Source organism: Salvelinus sp. IW2-2015, unplaced genomic scaffold (genome assembly GCF_002910315.2).
Source record: "Salvelinus sp. IW2-2015 unplaced genomic scaffold, ASM291031v2 Un_scaffold1113, whole genome shotgun sequence".
NCBI lineage: Eukaryota > Metazoa > Chordata > Actinopteri > Salmoniformes > Salmonidae > Salvelinus > Salvelinus sp. IW2-2015.
Window position 1 is genome coordinate 15,592 of NW_019942732.1, and position 20,531 is coordinate 36,122.

The 20,531-nt window shown below is 42.6% G+C and overlaps 1 protein-coding gene across 1 annotated transcript in view; it reads right to left on the reverse strand.

Annotated features, from left to right (window-relative positions):
- Positions 1–535: 535 nt before the first annotated feature.
- Positions 536–20,531, reverse strand: part of LOC112069771 (signal peptide, CUB and EGF-like domain-containing protein 3) — a 30,433-nt gene continuing 10,437 nt past the window's right edge. Inside the window, exons 2-3 of the mRNA XM_024137147.2 lie at positions 6,872–6,994; positions 536–702 (exon numbers count right to left, since the gene is read on the reverse strand). Coding sequence (XP_023992915.2) covers positions 536–702; positions 6,872–6,994 — 290 coding nt within the window. The remainder of the gene's footprint in view (positions 703–6,871; positions 6,995–20,531) is intronic.

Sequence of the window (20,531 nt, forward strand, 5' to 3'; positions counted from 1 at the left end):
TTCATCAATTCACTCTTTTGACCCAGACTTGTTGAAAAAAAGGGGGGCTTTTTTTGCATGTGGAAAACAGAAGGCGTGAGAGTTTCATCCTGCTATGTGGGACCAGGAAAAGTCTGCCAGAAGTGAACTACAGTAGTAGTCTAAACATAACACATTAGCCCTGATAAATAAATGATCCCTCCCCCAAAGCCCTTTTCTGAAGTATGATAGACATCCAGTCTGGAAGATTAATTAATGCAACATCATGAATTATGTCAAGTTCAATGTTTAGGACTTGCAGTTCTGCAGATCTGCAGTTGAATGGAAACCAGGCATTTCCTACTCAGGGACCTTCTGTGGGCAGTACTTTAGTTCTCTCCTTGGGCTATCCAAAACAAAGTGACTGAACGGACACAAGATCCCATGTAGCTCAGTTGGTACAGCATGGTGCTTACAACGCCAGGGTTGTGGGTTTGATTCCCATYGGGGATCAGTATGTAAATGTATCCACTCATTACTGTAAGTTGCTCTGTATAAGGGCGTCTGCTAAATTACTCTAAATGTCATAAAGCTGGTCATCAGCTGACACACACTCACCGAGGCAGTTGTGTCCGTCGTGTGCAAGGCGGAATCCGTCATAGCATGTGCACCTGTAGTTCCCCGGGATGTTGATGCAGTCATGGACACAGCCGCCGTTGTACTCACTCGCACACTCGTCTAAATCTGCAGGAAGAGACAGGGGGACGGGTTAGGACTATGGTCTTTTCATGTTTGACCTTCACCCCACCACCCAATGTTTGGACATATAGCCTGAGAGGGTGTTCTTTTTCAAATGAAACAGAGATCGATATGACAAACTTAGGTACTTGTGAGATGTTTAAGGAGTATGTTTAAAAAAAATAAAAATAAACATTTTAGTCAGAAACATTGGTGCATGTATCCCTCATGAAATCTGCAAAAGTACTACAAATCCAAGAGCAGAAGATAAAAAGGGAAATATACAGGAACACTAAAGATGAATCAGAATAGAATAAATCAATGAATGGGTGTGAAACAAAAGCAGACGTGCAAAGAGAGTGTGATATATGCAATGTTCTATAAATAATGGCAGACAAATTTAGAAGCAGGCAGAGAGGGTACAGTACATTAAGTTTATTAGGCGTACAGTGTGTGGAGAATGTGAATGTGGCCATGAACACAAGGTGATATTACAGATGAGACAATGAATGGTAGGATAGAGATAGAGAGATAGAGAGAGAGGGAGAGACAGAGAAGGACAGGGAGAGAGGGGGAGAGAGAGAGAGGGAGAGGGGAGAGAGAGGTAGAGGGAGAGAGCGAGAGAAAGAAAGAAAGCAAAGGACATGAGTAATACTGAGGAGAAGCAGACGTGCAGCTGAACCAACACTCCAGTCAGTGAGCAGCATAAAGATGACAGAGGAGTAGAGTGGCCTGTTGTGGAGGTGGCTGAAGAGGCTCTGATGATGCGCTGGCAGGCAGGGAGGTAGGCAGGTAGATAGGGAGGCAGACAGGGAGGTGGGCAGACAGGCTGGGAGACAGACAGCGAGATATGCAGACAGGCAGGGAGGCAGACAGGCAGGGAGACAAGAAGGTAGGTAGGCAGATAGGCAGGGAGATAGGGAGGCAGTCAGGGAGGCATGCAGGGATGCAGGCAGGGAGCTGAGGAAGACAGGCATGGAGCTGAGGCAGACAGGCAGGGAGTCAGGCAGAGTTGGAGATGCACCCCATCTTTTATTTTCTGACCCATTTAGGGCCAATGATCTGGGTGGTTCGGCTCGTCTTTGTAGCTGCCTGGTACAGATGCCTCAGTGCTTGATTTGACTCGACAGCAATGGGCTGAGCCTGGACCAGTGCACTCTCTCTCTCTAACTCCCAGAGCTGCCTGCCACCACAAGTTTCTGCTGCTCTAGCCCATGATGTCACACAGGAGACACACTAACGCCAGTCTCACTCTCATCTACCCCGGGCTAAGAGAATATCATCCCCTCAACGAGAGGAGGCTTCCTCCCTCTTGTTCACAACACTGACATTTCTCAAGATCAACATGATTCTATCCAACACCATTGTTCAGTCTGTTCAGTATTCAGTCTGTTACAGACCTATTTGACTCATTCACATTGAATGGAGCAGCATCAAATTCCTATCAAATAGGTGGATTTACTCCATGGGCAATACCAGTGAGATAAAAACAACGTACTGTTCTAGGGGTTCAAATAAAGAGAGATCAAGAGAGAGAAGGAGAGACAATAAGAGCGAGAGAGAAAGAGAGTGAGAGAGGGGGGAGAGAGAGAAAGAGATAGAGAGAGAGAGAAAAAGAGAGAGAGGTTTCTGTAATGACTTGGACAGGGGACTTTGCTAACAGGCACTGACGCATGATGCTGCAGTGCAGTGGTTCCCATGCTGATGGACTAGAAGATTGAGTGGATAGAATGGTTCTGAACCAGCCTGTCATGTTCCCTGTTCCCTGCTCTCCCAGACAACCTCCTTGGCATCCTCAGACAGAGGCTGTGCCACTGCCAAGGTGTGTGTGCCAGCCTGCCAACGGGTGTCTAAGAGCAGCATGTCACCTGAGACCACACTAAGGACCAAAGTGCCCTCCACACACCATGAGTCATGACTCATCAGCGATAGAGGAACAAGTACCACGTATAGAACTAGTACATCAATATGTATTATTATCCTGTCTCTCTATTATGGTTTATTTATCTCCTCCTCTCTCAGCAGGACTCTAAGGACCTCTATTAGCAGGGTAAAAACACTAGCTGTCTTTATGTGTACATGTTTCTATATTTCAATGGAATTCTAATGTTGAATACAGAATGCTCAACCTTAGTGTTATTGTATGGGTACACCTTCAGAGACATAGGCAAAAACATACAGTATAATTAAGCAATAAGGCCTGAAGGGGAGTGGTATAAGGCCAATATACCACGGCTAAGGGCGGTTCTTATGCACGGCGCACCACAGAGTGCCTGGACACAGCCCTTAGCTGTTGTATACTGGCCATATATCACAAACCCCCGTGGTGCCTTTTTGCTATTATAAACTGGTTACCAATGTAACTAGAGCAGTAAAGAAATGTAAAAAATATCATACCCGTGGTATACAACCTGATATACCATGGCTGTCAGGCAATCAGCATTCAGGGCTCGAACCAACGAGTTTATAAAATGCAATGCAGTATATCCAAGCATCACCTACAGGACGCTCTGGGCTGTGTGTGTGGGTGCACTTGGCCTATGTGTAGTGTGAGTATATGAGAGTGTGTGTATGAGAGAAAGAGAGAAAAGGAGCGTCTGGCATGTGAGTGAGTCAGTCATTAAAATCATATTGTTTCCGCATCATTACGATCATAATGAGGCCTCTGCTGATGATAATCCCTTTACCGTACGAGGGAAGACATTGCCTTTAGCCTCCTTTACCGTACGAGGGAAGACATTGCCTTTAGCCTCCTTTACCGTACGAGGGAAAACATTGCCTTTAGCCTCCAAGACAAAGACTCCTCATCTAGTTCCTGACGTGGGATATAGAGTAGCTGATAGACAGACACATCAGCTAGCTGGACTGGGTGCTCCAGTTAGGACTCTACCCACACACTCACATACTACACTGACACTCCAACACACACATACACACACACACACACTCGTACACTACATACGCTCACAAACACAAAATACACACACACATGCATATTGATGCCACACACACACACACACGCACACACACACTCACACATAGACACACTTTCACATCTTGATTGCCAAGTCACTTTTACAACTTACCTACATGCACATACTACCTCAACTACCTGAGTACCTCGTACCCCTGCACATTGACGTGGTACTGGTATTCCTTGTATATAGCCTCGTTAATGTTATTTTATTGTGTTACTTGGCTGCAGGGGCAGTATTAAGTAGCTTGGATGAAAAGGTCCCAGAGGTGCCCAGAGTAAACTGCCTGCTCCTCAGTCCCAGTTGCTAATATATGCATATTATTATTATTATTGGATAGAAAACACTCTGAAGTTTCTAAAACCGTTTGAATGATGTCTGTGAGTATAACAGAACTCATATGGCAGGCAAAAACCTGAGAAAAAAATCCAACCAGGAAGTGGGAAATCTGAGGTTTGTAGGTTTTCAACTCATCGCCTATCGAATACACAGTGGGATATGGGTCAGTTTGCACTTCCTACGGCTTCCACTAGATGTCAACCGTCTTTAGAACCTTGTCTGATGCTTCTACTGTGAAGTGGGGCCGAAGGAGAGGGGAATGAGTAAGGTCTGCCATGAGCTGACCATGCTCTGACCATGCACGTTCACATGAGAGGGAGCTCTGTTCCATCGCACTTCTGAAGACAATGMAATTCTCCGGTTGGAACATTATTGAAGATTTATGTTAAAAACATCCTAAAGATTGATTCAATACATCGTTTGACATGTTTCTACTGACTGTTACGGAACTTTTTGACATTTCGTCTGCTTTTAGTGAACGCGCTTCGTGACTTTGGATATGTTTACCAAACGCGCTAATAAAAGTAGCTATTTGGACATAAATGATGGACATTACCAAACAAAACGAACATTTATTGTGGAAGTGGGGAGTCCTGGGAGTGCATTCCGACAAAAGATCAGCAAAGGTAAGTAAAGATTTATAATGCTATTTATGACTTTTGTTGACTCCACAATTTGGCGGGTAACTGTATGGCTTCCTTTTGTGGCTGAACACTGTTCTCAGATTATTGAATATTGTGCTTTTGCCGTAAAGCTTTTTAAAAATCTGACACAGCGGTTGCATTAAGAACAAGTTTATCTTTAATTCTATGTAAAACATGTATCTTTCATCAAAGCTTATGATGAGTATTTCTGTTATTTGATGTGGCTCTCTGCAATTTCTCCGGATATTTTGGAGGCATTTCTGAACATGGCGCCAAAGTAAACTGAGGTTTTTGGATATAAATATGAACTTTATCGAACAAAACATATATGTATTGTGTAACATGAAGTCCTATGAGTGTCATCTGATGAAGATCATCAAAGGTTAGTGATTAATTTTATCTCTATTTCTGCTTTTTGTGACTCCTGTCTTTGGCTGGAAAAATGGCTGTGTTTTTCTGTGATTTTGCGGTGACCTAACATAATCGTTTGTGGTGCTTTCGCTGTAAAGCCTTTTTGAAATCGGACACTGTGGTGGGATTAACAAGAAGTGTATCTTTAAAATGGTGTGAAATACTTGTATGCTTGGGGAATTTTTATTAGGAGATTTATGTTGTTTGAATTTGGCGCCCTGCACTTTCAATGGCTGTTGTCATATCGATCCCGTTAACGGGATTGCAGCCCTAAGAAGTTWAAAAAAACWATGTGCTAATGTTTCTTACTTTTTAACTCTGCATTGTTTGGAAAGGGCTCGTAAGTAAGCATTTCATGGTAAAGTCTACACCTGTTGTATTCAGCGCATGTGACAAATACATTTGATTTGATTTGAGTAATCCTCTAGTGTGTACGGTTTCAGAATGAACTGAAAAGCAACACAGGAAGAGTATATTTGTACAGCTATCCTAATATCTCCATTTCCACACTTCTTCTTCCACAATCACAAGGCAAATGTTATGATAGCAAAGGCTGTAATTCCACCTCAGCATATACAAGCGGCTGTACCCATTGGCCCATGTTTTGCCAGGGTTTAAGGTGTTTGTTTCAGTAACACCAGATCTACACCACTACAGTATCACATCTACTGCTCTGCTTGCACAGCTTTTGAATGAGTTTGAAACGTACACTTGTTCAATTTGATCAGGTTTGTTGCCATTAGCAGAAAACAGCAGGTTTGTCTTTGAAAATGAATTATGTAATACAAGCCTTGTGCTGTACTGCATTGCCTTCTACCTTCTATGATTATTTACCACAGCCAGTATAGGGGAGACAGGCAGCTCATGGCCATCAACTACACTTCCAGTATGGTGTTTATCGGCCTTGAGGAGTCTATGCAGACATACTGCTGATGAAGAGAGAGAGGAACAGACTCTTTCAGGTATCAGAGCTCTACTCCCTCCCCAGATTTTCAAGTGGGCACTTTTTTTATTTTATTTATTTAAAAGCAAACTTTTATAACCTGAAGGCAAACAGCCATGAAAAACACAGTCAAATAAATTCTAGAATAATCTTAGGAGTGGGTGAGGGGTTGACATTGTGAAATATGGTTCTGCAGTAATACTAATAAAAACGGGGGGAAAGAACGATCCAGAGGCTTTGAACGCTCCCTACTACAAAAACAGGGTTGTGTCTGACAGGCTATAGACAGTCACGGGCAGCCCTGGGCTGTGGAAACATCCCTGACTTCTTGGCAGACAGAGGCCTCTGATTGCTTTTTCATCCACTATCTTAACTCTCTTCTCTAACATGTGCACGAAATGTACAGCTTCATTTAATATTGGACACAAAAGAGCAGTCGGCTGCACCTGTCTTTGTCTCTCTGTCCTACGCAACATCTCGATCCTCTCTCTTCAGGCGAGTACGGGATTTAAAGGTGGAATCTACATTAGAGAAAAAAGTGCCACTGTCCGCCCCCAGCACCTTTGTTATTGTTTTTGTGTTGTTGACGAAACAGAGGCGAGGTGCTTCAAGCAGTGTGGTAAAAAAAATTGCACTACATATTCTGCTGTTCTATTGGGAGATGCAATGATGTCAGAGGGGAAAACCGTGTTGGTTGTTTGCATTAGCTTCTTTGTTTTTGTAATATCCCAAATGGAAGAAGCAGTTTCCCCATGAAGGATTCCAGCTTTAAAGTTTTAAAGCCAATAAGACATGTAAAGCATACAAGTGTGTGTGTGTGTGTGTGTGTGTGTGTGTGTGTGTGTGTGTCTCTGACACCTTACCTTCGCAGTGCTTGCCATCCCCCTTGTAGCCCGACTTGCAGATGCATTTGTATGACTTGAGTGTATTCTGGCAGATGGCATCGGTGCTGCAGTTGTCAATTTGCTCTGCACACTCGTCCACATCTGACAGAGAGGGAGAGATGGAGGGAACAGTGACATCTAAGGACAATAACTACAAACAATGTTTAATATCCCCAAGTGGCTAATGCACTGTACATTAGGGGAGGAGGGTCAATCATCAATCTGACAAGGTGTTCACTATAGGATGTTTACTGTGGATACACAACCCCTGTAAAGTACCTGGTCAGACAGACAGGCCACCACGAGAATACAAGCAGTCACACTTGATAAAGACAAAACAACTCAGCTCAATAAACCCTGCTACACTGTGGTATGTTTGACAGCTTAATAGTTCTCGGTAACCCTTGTACAAATAAACAGTTAATTCATGCGTTTTTGAAGAACCGATTGCTTCATAACAATAAACAAGCAGTTGAGTAATTACTATAACGTGTAAATAAACAGTCTATCATTGATTGACCTGTGATGAACCTCTGTTTGACTGCCTGCTGGCTTGGACAATCTGTACCTGATACACAGGTCAAGAAATGGAGTAAAAAGTCAATGTTTTCATCGGGATGGTAGGATAGATAGCCCTCTACCATGGTCATGGACCAGAGTTAGAGGGAAGGATGAAGTCCAAAAATGTATAATCAGGGATGTGATCAGGAAATCATATAAACTCAGGAAAAATAGGATATTAGTTTGAGATCAATTTCAATATTTTATGAATAAAGGATCATGTAAAAATCCCAATCTTTGATAAAATATTTGCATAAAAGTGAAATGATGGGCTTGATTAAAACAGGGAACTGGGGAGTGAAGTGGGGGCAGAGTGGGTTCTATGGTCCCCTCCTCTCTAATCCCACCTGATCCCAGTTAACCAGCCCAGGTGTTTGGGATTACCCGCAGGGGGTATTACTCGCAGGGGGGAAAAGCTTAACAAGGTTTACACAGCTTCCAATATCGACCCTTATCACAAGTCCTCTCTCTGCAGGGGCCCGGAGGACTGATCCCGGGGGTACACAGCCTGCAATCTGAGACCTGTTAGTTTAGCATCTACCTTGGGAGCCATAGGCCATCACTTCCATGGACCTGACCAGAGAGGACAATGACATTAAAAACCCATGCTGTTCTTTGGAGAGGTCAGGTCTCAATAATCCTTGGAGAAGCTTTTCTTTTTTCCTGTCCAAGGGAAGTCTGTAGGGCCAACTACACACACGTTTGACCTTTTGAGTTTGAATTAGAAAATCATGTTTTCATCTGGCTCTATTTAAAATTGTATCGCAGAAGTTCAGCGTTACATATTGAAATTTAAAGGCTCCCGCGTCAGCGGAGACTGCATTCATGGTAGACGCTGCATATGTCGGCTCAATCGGGAATTACCTTTACATTTATATTGCGCAATCTGTAAATCTGTCACCATCCCAAGCCATGTTSACTACAGGAGTTTAGTAGATTACTTTTCTCAGTCTCACACAAGCATTTGCAATACCAGAAGTCCCAAAGGCTRAAAGTAGTTAATTTCTCCATATTGATTTATATGAAGTGGTAACAATGGGAATCCTCAGGGATAGAAACACAAGCTGGATCTTTTCTCCTCACTGATTATCCTCAAGGATGAATAGGACAACGTTCCTTTGATAGTCGAGCAAGCAACATTCCACATAAAAACAGATTAATCTTTTAGTCAGGTTTAAGGATTCTAAGGCTCTATGGTGATTAATATTCATTAAAAACTAAAACTAAAGAATCTCACATGTCCACTTTAGCCTACATTAATGCTCCTATCCGGGTCATCAACTCCAGATCATTTACAATTAACTGTCTGGAAAAGGTTCACTTGGTTTTACTGCTAAATATTGCCTTTCACAGAAACATTGTTGTAAAAAATATCTAGTTACGACTCAGACAAGATGCAATACAACACTTGACACAAGATAAACTGTGGTATTATGCTTTGAAAAATCAAGCATTTATTTTATGTTCAACCATTTATGAGTATGTTTTTGTGTATGTCTGAAGTGATTCAGACACTATACTACAGTACTAGAGAGGACAGAGTGTAGCACCAAGATGTCTCACTGTATTCAATATATCATGCTTGATTTGCATCTCTGAGCTGTTGACAATATAACATATTCCCTCAACAAATCTCACTGTTGGTAACAGACATAATAAATCAATAAAACAAAAACCCCTTCAAATAGACTTCAAAAAAGACAGTGCAGTTTAATTATGATCTCTATGACCTGCAAATGATTGAATTGTGTTCCTGGAAAAAAGAATAGGTATTTTCTCACCTTCTCCTGTTTCTTTGACTTTATAAACCATAATAATGGTTGTATTATACTATCAAAATCTAAATCTAGAACACAACTTCACTGAGCAGTGGCACTGTTCTCAATTTTCTATTTGTTCTTGTATCGCCAATCTTACTGCCAGTGGCAGCAGAGATCAACCTCCTCAACCGTAAATGTAACAGCAGACCCAACCATCACAAGCAAGCACTTCACTCACAACGCACAAGAGTATGTAAGGAACTAACTTTTAAGCCAAGCCTACACAAACTAATCTTTTGACTACATTGGCTGAAGCCAAGCTCAACATTTCAACAAGCACTGCCATACTTTATACAGCCTTGTATATTTCCCCAGATCTGGACAACATTCACTAACACTGAACCTCCCTCTCGTTAACACTAAAGAACAGAGCAAAGCTCAGTGTTCGCTGTGTAAGACCAAGGCTCTCCAACTTCAACATCTCTGCAATGCACATGATATGCTACAATTATATAGCATTATATAGGAGAGTGCTTTCAGTTTGATAAACCCCTATAACTAATTCATTTCTAACTAGCATAGACCGAGCACAACTCTGCTAGTGCTGAGTGTTCTTGAAGACGACAGCAATTTGTGTCCCCTCATTAGCCAAACAATAGAGGGAAAAGTGGGTAATTATGCCAACACTTWGTCTTTAAGAAATAATTCTGAACTTTGAGAAGAGCTTAATCAAGATCTTTTCATGAGCTGTCAGTTTAAGTCAGGGAACAAAAATATTAAATTGAGTAAGAGATTTATTTTTTTAATCTCTTGAGTTCATCTCCCGTTTACAGAAACATAATTTTTTTAAACGGCTCACAAAGACGGCCAGTTAGTCACTCACTCAAACTTCAGGAGTAGTTCAATAAAGTTGCTCTTTGAACAAAATAGAATCTTGGCCATGTAAAAAGAACACGTCAGATGCCCCGTTGGTGGTTTAAATAAAAAGGCACCCGTCTGGGGAATTGGGTGCCTTCCCTCCAACACATGCACAACAAAAGCTGAAAATATGCTGGATCTGTTACAAATAAAAAAGGCCTTTGCCGTGAAAATAAACATGTCAGAATCAATAGGTCCTACGGTACAGTCCCGAGGACATTCCTTTGGTCACTTCAGAAACAAAGTTGCTGAATGTGTTCAGTAACGCTGCCCTCCTAATTGACTCATGCAACACATGAAAKGCTTTGCTTTTTCAGGCTGTACGTGTATGTGGCTTTTTTTCTTTGGCACTGATGTATCAAAGTTGTTGGGAACAAGTTTAGGCAGCAGAGGTTGAATGCCGTGATTTCAGACAGGGATGAATAAACAAAGTCAAAACAACAAAACAAAAAAAGGTTGCTGTTGTTCTGTGCATTTAGACATGAKGTTTAGAGTTTAGGAGCCCAGAATTACATACTGTATGTACGCTAGTTACCCTTTCTGCTCAATGCTTTGGTTGAACCCACGGTTGGATGTCCTAGGAAGAAGTAGGTCAGTGCACTTTGTCTGAGTAGTAGCCCTGTAATGGGGCACATCATTCAAAGTCTCTTCCCTTCATAACTGGGCCGGGACAGTTGGCTGCTCTTAATACCACATTAAGTGAAATAAGAGCATGTCATGCACTAAGCCCTGGTTTATCAAACCCAAATCGAAAAGAGCTGCTGTGTCTCCAGGGTTTTGCTATCGTCAGCCTSTAAGACGCTGTGACAGTGCATGCTCTAGTCTTATCTAAAGTTCCGGAGGGGGATAGCTCATTTATATAATTCAGTTGATTAGTACCTTGGTTTAACAAAGACCTGCAGACAAATGTGGTTCCATCCTCAGCATCATAGTACTCAGATATAAGTCAAAGATTTTTTTGTGATATTGAGAGAAGATATAGTGCTGGTCAGATGATGGTCAAGCTGGTCTGACCAGCATGGTCTAGCTCAGGGGTTCCCAAACTTTTTCACTCGAGGCCCGCCTTCCAGCATTGGGGAACATCCCGCGCCCCCCCCTGCACAGAGCAAAAGGCTGGTCACCATTGTTCAAAATACACCGAAGGCTGGTCACCAGCAAAAACACAGCGAAGGCTTGCCACCAGCAAAAACACAGCAAAGGCTGGTCACCAGCAAAAACACAGCAAAGGCTGGTCACCAGCAAAAACATCGCAAAGGCTGGTCACCAGCAAAAACACAGCGAAAGGCTAGTCACCAGCAAAAACACAGCGAAAGGCTAGTCACCAGCAAAACGAGCACTGGTGACCAGCATGACTAGCCTATGCTGGTCTATGCAGATTTTTTCAGCGGGGGGGGGGGTACTTTTCCCCTCTTATTTATGGGCAGGTCCAGGGATAAGCGGTGTATTTAGCTGGGCCGGTCGGGAATAGGGCTGAGGGGAGAATGAGTGTGTGAGAGACTTGCTGTACCCAAGGTGTACAGTTCAAACACAGGGCAATGTTTACTTTGTGTGTTGAGACCCTCACTGTTTGCTCAAGCCTCCCAGACCGCCCCCTGCCCTGTCCCGGCCCATCCCCCTTCCTCCTCCTACCACAGAAATAGAGTGAATAACGCTGGGACACCCTATAGAGTAGACCAGAACATGCTAGGACTAAGGCAGTGTTATTCAAAGTCGGGGTCGCGACCCGGAACTGCAGCGGGGTTGTTTTAAAAAATAATAATACAACATTTCAGAACAAAAAGAGTACAGATGTGACAAGATTGCGTTTAGAGGTAGGTGAAGGAGTCAGGCGCAGGAGAGCAGAGATGTCCGAGATGCGTAAATTTAATGGGCAAGTCCACCAACATACAGGTAGGGCACAATACCAAAATCAAACACCCTCGACAACAGAGAAACCCGTTACTCACGAAAGGAGGAACAAACAAAGCTCCTAAATTTATACACACTCAGTATAATACGTGAAACAAAATGGGCACAACCTAAACGAGCAACATCACAATAAATAATCACGCACAAACCTAGGCAGGCAACAGGGTTAATTATACACACAGAAATTAAGGCAAATGAAACCAGGTGTGAAAGAACCAAAGACAAAACAAACAGAAAAGGAAAAATGGATCGGTGATGGCTAGTAGACCGCCGACGCCGACCGCCGAGCACCGCCCGAACAGGGAGAGGAACCACCTTCGGTGGAAGCCGTGACAACAGATTATTGTATGGGACAACATACAAATGTTTTTGATAAAGATCATTAGAAAAATACAATTTTATTGAGTAAATATATTTATTGGTGTCTTTTCACTTTGATAAAAGAAGAAAATGTAATGAATTTAAGGTTATTTGTAGATGTAAAAATCTAAATTGACCAATTTTAAGGTTGTGTCATTAGAGTTGGGGTGGGTTGGGGTTGCAAGAATTTATTGAGAAAAAAATGGGTTCCCCAGAAATTCTAGTGGAATAAATTGGGTCCCAGTGGAAAAAGTTTGAATACCACTGGACTAAGACAAACAGAACAGTGATGAGGCCAGGCCGGGGTTGTTTTGGCTCATCAATGCAAAACAAAATAGATTTTTATCAGTCCAACAGGAATGTCAAGAGTCTGAGACAGAAATGAGTAATCCCAAATCCAGACAAGAATGCAGATCATTTTTGAGTCATACAGTAATAGACTAACCGTCATAATAGTTTGAGATAAACTTACACAGGATGGCCAGTCCATCATCGCTCTTAACAACAACAACAAAAGAATATCAGTGGCTATATTGATGGAGCTTCGGGGGCCAACACCATCAGTACATCAACACGACCTCTGAGCTGCACTAGCAGTTGACCCTTGATCCCCGATGAGAGGAGGAGAAGAAGCAGGGGTCAGGTCTAAAAAGAGCTGCTAGTCTTGCCTTCCTTCATGGAGCTAGGCAGCAGAAGTGGAGGGTGAAGAGGAGGGGAGGGTGTGAGTGTGAGCCATGGCAGAATGTCACAGCCCCTCACAGCACACAGCAGCTCACAGCACACAGTGCACGTCTCATGGGTTATTAGGCCGACTAGGGCAGGAGACTGGTGGTCCAAAAAAGGGTTTGATGAAATGCAGACGTTAACATTAGTGCAAATTTTAGCATCCTCCCCCGCCTCCACCCAAATCCTCCCCAGCTAATGAAGGGATACACTGTTTGACGTCCGGCAAAGCTTTTAAAAGTTGTGAATAAAAATATKAACTGCTTCCATTTGGGCTATTTACACTCATCCTTCACACACTCTAAATGTTTAGGAATCATGACCACTGACTTGATCCTGGTCTTCTAAAAACAATGACACCAACTTCAAACCTGGCTGGACCCTCCCTAGCTGGGTCCACCAACCATGCAGCGAGAGTCTACTGTAGATGGATCTTACTGAATGGTAAAAAAAAATGGAACAGAACAGAAAGAACAAAACAAATTGTTCAAAATGTACTGTAAATAAGAGCTGTAGAAGCAACTATAACATTATTATTCAGTGACAGTTACAGTAAATCTTGTATACCACAGTCAATAACACCTAGCACTGTGTGTAGGGGGTAGTTGCTGATACATTTGAAATCACCACCTCTGTAGGTAGATTTTATTTTTTTAAACCTTTTATAAATAGAATCCACTTTGGATCTTCAGGTAAGATAATTGTAAGTAAGATAATTGTAAGTGCTGTATGAGAGCAGAAGGTTTCGTTGCACAATCTGACGTAAGACAATGGGCTGTGGGAAGTTGTGCAAAGTTAGCTAAAACCCCAAGAGCCCAAAATCAAATAACAGCAAAAGGGCTTTTATGAAGATTTCAAATGTAAGCTTTTCTATAATAGAGATGCAGTGACAATCTAATCATGGGACCTGGACGAGTCAGAGAGTGAGTAGGTACCATAGAAATAGAATCTCATTCTTTGGTACTGTAGGTAGATTATGTGAGCAAATTTGCCAGACCCCACCTCTTCCTCCTTCATCCTTAACCAGCAGCATACCACCCTGCATCCCACTGATGGCTTGCTTCTGAAGCTAAGCAGGGTTGGTCCTGGATCGGAGACCAGATGCTGCTGGAAGTATTGTTGGACGGCCAGTAGGAGGCCCCCTTTCCTCTTGTCTAAATAAAATAGCCCAATGACCCAGGGATGTGATTGGGGACATTGCCCTGTGTAGGGTGCTGTCTTTCGGATGGGACGTTAAATGGGTGTCCTGACTTTCTGTGGTCACTAAAGATCCCATGGCACTTATTGTAAGAGTAGGGGTGTTAACCCTGGTGCCCTGGCTAAATTGCCAATCTGCCCTTCATACCATCACGGTCACCTAATCTTCCCCAGCTTACAATTGGCTCATTCATCCCCCCTCCTCTCCCCTGTAACTATTCCCCAGGTCGTTGCTATAAATGAGAATGTGTTCTCAGTCAACTTACCTGGTAAAATAAGGGTAAAATAAAAAAAATCTACATCTGGCTTAGGAAGTATCTTCCAACTGTAACCCTAGAATAGAGTAGAGAAGAGTACTCCCCTGGCCAGGTCTCATCTGGCAGTAGAGCTCTCCTCCTTGTTTCACTTCAAACAGTAGGACAGGTGCCCATCTCTAGCTACAATTCTACTGGGTCCACAGAAGACAGTAAATTAGGCTGTGTAGCAGGGTTGGGATCAATTATTGAGTTGAGAGTTTGTCTTAAATTCCAATTCAAATCTTGAATTTGAATGGAATTGGCCACACCCGTAAGAAGTATAATTTGAATTAAATTTGAACTAAAGACTGTAGAATTTAATTCAGTGGAATTCTTTGAAATTCAAATGGATAATTTATTCCATAAATCATTATGCATATATTTATTTTGTCATCATGTATGGTTACCAACAATCTAATTTCTAAAACAATGAAGTATAGTGGTCTGGAAATATTGTTAGATCATTATCTAGGATGTTTATAATGATTAATGATTCAAACACTTAAATATTAAACAAAAAAAGACATATCTCAGAATGTAATAGATCAAACACCCAGAGGGTACAGAACAACCTAACATCTCATGACAAAAATACAAACAAAATACTGTTTGACATCTTTGAGTTATAATCAAGCTAATATTTGAAATAGTATCTGTATTTTTTAGTGTAAGGTGGCAGATGCTTTTGGCAAAATATTTGCCAAAGGAATGAGACTCATATGTTATTTGTCTCAGTTGAATGTCATTGAATTGGTATGAATTCAATTCTACTTCCTTTTTCCTTCTACTTCCTGTGGGGTGTGGCCAATTCAAATGTTAATTTCAATTAATGGTTTGAATTTAATTAAATTCAGAAATTCCGAATGAACCCKAATAGGATGCTCACAAGGCAGCATGTTGACTCATGACTTGGATCTTATATTGTTACATGCAGGGCAACACAAGCTCATGTTATGGGCTGCAGGTACTGGTTAAGAGCATTGGTCCTGTAAACAAAAGGTTGCTGGTTTGAATTATTGAGTCCAACTAGGTGAAAAATCTGTCGATATGTCCTTGAGCAAGGCATTTAACCCTAATTACTCCTGGCTGTCGCTCTGGATAACAGTGTCTGCTAAATGACTAAAATGTAAATGTTATACTAGAACAGTATAGCTCTCATAAGGCCTGGGAGTGCATTAATGTGTGCCTCTCTACTGAAGAACTAAGATCATTAAAAGTCTGAATAGATATAATGTCCTTGCTCAGCATGTGTTGCTCAGAAACATCAGTGCTTGGAGAAGCATTGAGAGAACATTCTAACTTTCTACTTCTACTATTACCAGTCTGTTCAACCTCTCTTTCGTATCGTTCGAGATCCCRAAAGATTGGAAAGCTGCCGCGGTCATCCCCCTCTTCAAAGGGGGTGACACTCTAAACCCAAACTGTTACAGACCTATATCCATCCTGCCCTGCCTTTCTAAAGTCTTCGAAAGCTAAGTCAATAAACAGATCACTGACCATTTTGAATCCCACCGTACCTTCTCCGCTGTGCAATCCAGTTTTCGAGCTAGTCACGGGTGCACCTCTGCCACGCTCAAGGTCCTAAACAATATCATAACCACCATCGATAAAAGACAGTACTGTGTAGCCGTCTACATCGACCTGGCCAAGGCTTTTGACTCTGTCAATCACTGTATTCTTATCGGAAGACTCAACAGCCTTGGTTTCTCAACTGACTGCCTCGCCTGGTTCACCAACTACTTCCCAGACAGAGTTCAGTGTGTCAAATCGGAGGGCCTGTTGTCCGGACCTCTGGCAGACTCTATGGGGGTACCACAGGGTTCAATTCTCGGGCCGACTCAATTCTCGGGCCGCTCTTGCTGCGGGTGATTCCCTGATCCACCTCTACGCAGATGATACCATTCTGTATACATCTGGCCCTTCTTTGGACACTGTGTTAACAAACCTCCAAACGAGCTTCAATGCCATACAACAGTCCTTCCGTGGCCTCCAACTGCTCTTAAATGCTAGTAAAACGAAATGCATGCTTTTCAACCATTCGCTGCCTGCACCGCCCGGCCGAACATACATCACTACTCTGGACGGTTCCGAACTTAGAATATGGTGAACAACTAACAATACCTAGGTGTCTGCCTAGACCATGGTGTCAACTCTGGCCCGCGGCCAAATTTGGCCCGTGGGTAATATATTTGGCCCGCGAGACAATACCAAAAATACTACTAGAGCTGGCCCCCGGTATTATACAGCGCATTCACCGCTAATACTACGAATCCCATAATGCTCTGCTGTTGTTTTCGCGCGCCAATCAGGACAGGACCCAGAAACGTCCTCTCCTCTGTGACAGTAGTCATAGCAACATAGACGCTACAACTGTCAGCGCGCCTACCTTCCCAAAAATGGCGAAAAGAAAGCAGAAAACAGGAGCTTCTGGACAAGTGGGAGGCAGAATATCTGTTTACATATGTAAAAGACAAACCTGTTGTCTTGTTTTGGAGTCAACGTGGCTGTAGTAAGGAGTACAACATTAGACGACACTATGAAACGAAACACCATGACAAATACAAGGACATGGACATGACTCAAGGAGCCAGAAAGTAGAGGAGATGAAAATAAGTTTGGTTTCACAACAGAATATGTTCAAAAAAGCCACATCACAAAGTGAGGCTGCTGTAAAGGCTAGTTATATAGTGCAGCAGAGATCGCAAAATCAGCCCGGCCCTTTAATGAGAGAGGTTCGTGAAAAAGTGCATGATGAAAGTTTGTGACCTCGTATGCCCAGAGAAAAGCAAGCATTTTCAAACGTGAGCCTGAGCAGGAACACAGTAGCTGATCGCACATGTGATCTTGCCACCAATCTGTATGACCAGCTGATGGAAAAGGGAAAAGATTTCGTTGCGTTCTCCCTCGCTGTGGATGAGAGCTGCGACGCATCTGGAAAAAGTTAATTTGGTATTTAAATCAGAAGGCTGCAAATAGAAAAGAGGCATACGATTTTTATTTAAATTTATTTATTAATAAATGAATGCCATTGATGGTTTTTTCATTTGAAATCGATTTTGCATGTCTCCACTATTAAATTATATATTGTATGGTAATAACGATGCTTGTTCCATATTCAATGTTAAAGCAAAACTTGTTGGGTCCATATTAAAAGGTTCATTGTTCAATGTTGCCCGCGACTTTGTTCAGGTTTTACATTTTGGCCCACTGGTATTTGAGTTTGACACCCCTGGCCTAGACTGTAAACTCTCCTTCCAGACTCATAATAATATCTCCAATCCAAAATTAAATCTAGAATCGGCTTCCTATTTCGCAACAAAGCCTCATTCACTCACACCGCCAAACATACCCTCGTAAAACTGACCATCCTACGGATCTTCGACTTCGGCGATGTCATCTACAAAATAGCTCCAACACTCTACTCTGCAAACTGGATGCAGTCTATCACAGTGCCATCCTTTTGTCACCAAAGCCCCATACACCACCCACCACTGTGACCTGTATGCTCTCGTCGGCTGGCCCTCGCTACATATTCGTTGCCAGACACACTGCTCCAGGTCATCTATAAGTTTTTGCTAGTAAAGCTCCGCCTTATCTCAGCTTACTGGTCACAATAACAACACCCACCCATAGCACGCGCTCCAGCAGGTATATCTCACTGGTCATCCCCAAAGCCAACACCTCCTTTGGCCGCCTTTCCTTCCAGTCTCTGCTGCCAATGACTGGAACGAATTGCAAAAATCGCTGAAGCTGGAGACTTATATTCCCTCACTAACTTTAAACATCAGCTATCTGAGCAGCTAACCCATGCGTGCAGCTGTACATAGCCATCTGTAAAAGCCCATCCAATCTACCTACCTCATCCCCATATTGTTTTTATTTACTTTGCAGCTCTTTGCACACCAGTATTTCTACTGCACATCATCATCTGCACATCTATCACTCCAGTGTTAATTTGCTAAATTGTAATTACACGCTACTATGGCCTATTTATTGTCTTAACTCCTCATGCCATTTGCACACACTGTACATAGACTTTCTTTTTTCTATTGTGTTATTGACTATACGCTTGTTTATTCCATGTGTAACTCTGTGTTGTTGTTTGTGTAGCACTGCTTTGCTTTTTCTTGGCCAGTCGCAGTTGTAAATGAGAACTTGTTCTCAACTAGCCTACCTGGTGAAGATAAAAAGGTGAAATAAAAAATAAATACAAATATCGCATACATATTTCCTAGAATTTTGTGTAACCAATGTGAAATGGCTAGCTAGTTAGCGGTGGTGCGCGCTAATAGTGTTTCAATCGGTGATGTCAATCGCTCTGAGACCTGAAGTAGTTGTTCCCCTTGCTCTGCAAGAGCCGAGGCTTTTGTGGCGCGATGGGTAACGATGCTTCGAGGGTGGCTGTTGTCGATGTGTGCAGAGGGTCCCTGGTTCGAGCCCAGGTAGGGGCGAGGAGAGGGACGGAAGCAAAACTGTTACATTTGCATACATGATAACAATGCATCCAACTTTTTGAAGGATACAAGTAATTCATTCACAAGGTTTAAGCACCGTTTCTTCGATTGTGGCATATGTACTCAATTTACCAACTCTTCATGTTTTTTGGCCTCTAGCTCTATAACATTTCATTTTATATACGAGGAGGGTGGTACTTAGTGCTGTTATATACCTTATTATTTATACAGCCAGAGCTAAATGACATGACACTCTCCCCTGTGCACACAGCAATTACATTCATTGGCGGCTGCTTTAGCAAGATACAGCACCTACTATAAAGAGGGAAACATAGCAATTACAGCAGAAGTGTTAGTCCGATATTTTTAGCTGCTTCCTGTGAAACTATGAGGCATAAAGTGAATGGCTCTCTGTGTGTGAGTGAGATGCAGAGTAGAGCATGGCAGTTCTTATCTGAAATATACAGCTCAAGGAGGTAATAGCAGAGGAGTGAAATACTTATTCTAATGGCATCATAAGAGTGTCATTAGAGACAAACACTATACGGAACAATAGTTCATTTTGACATATTACATTCATTAGATATCTCTGTTTCACAAGAACAGAATTGCAATGGGAGACAGTCCATCTGGCTCCTCCTACTACAACTCCAACACACATCAAACTACTAAGGATAAAATAAAAGGTAAATTGAAAAATGGCAATCTTAGAGTAGTATATGAAAGATAATGGTTGCCAAACGTCTGGCACCTCCTAACGTCTGGTAGTGCAACGTCTGGCACCTCCTAACGTCTGGTAGTGCAACGTCTGGCACCTTTCCTAACGTCTTGTAGTGCAACGTCTGGCACCTCCTAACGTCTGGTAGTGCAACGTCTGGCACCTCCAAGCGTCTGGTAGTGCAACGTCTGGCACCTCCTAACGTCTGGTAGTGCAACGTCTGGCACCTCCTAACGTCTGGTAGTGCAACGTCTGGCACCTCCTAACAAGACTATGCTCTTACCGGATAGGAGTCAAACAAAAAGCATGTCATCACATCTAGACTTCTAGTTATAGGTTTTATACACTGAGTSGGCAAAACATTAGGAACACTTTCCTAATATTGAGTTGCACCCCCCTTTGGCCTCAGAACAGTCTCAATTCGTTGGGGCATTGACTCTACAAGAGGTCGAAAGCGTTCCACAGGGATGCTGGCCCATGTTGACTCCAATGCTTCCAACAGTTGTGTCAAGTTGGCTGAATGTCTTTTGGGTGGTGGACCCTTTTTGATACACATGGGAAACTGCTTAGCGTGAAAAATCCAGCAGTGTTGCAGTTCTTGACACACTCAAACCGGTGCACCTGGCACCTACCCCCATACCCCGTTCAAAGGCACTTAAATCTTTGTCTTGCCCATTCTCCCTCTGAATGGCACACACACAATCCATCGATCAATTGTCTCAAGGCTCAAAAATCATTCTTTAA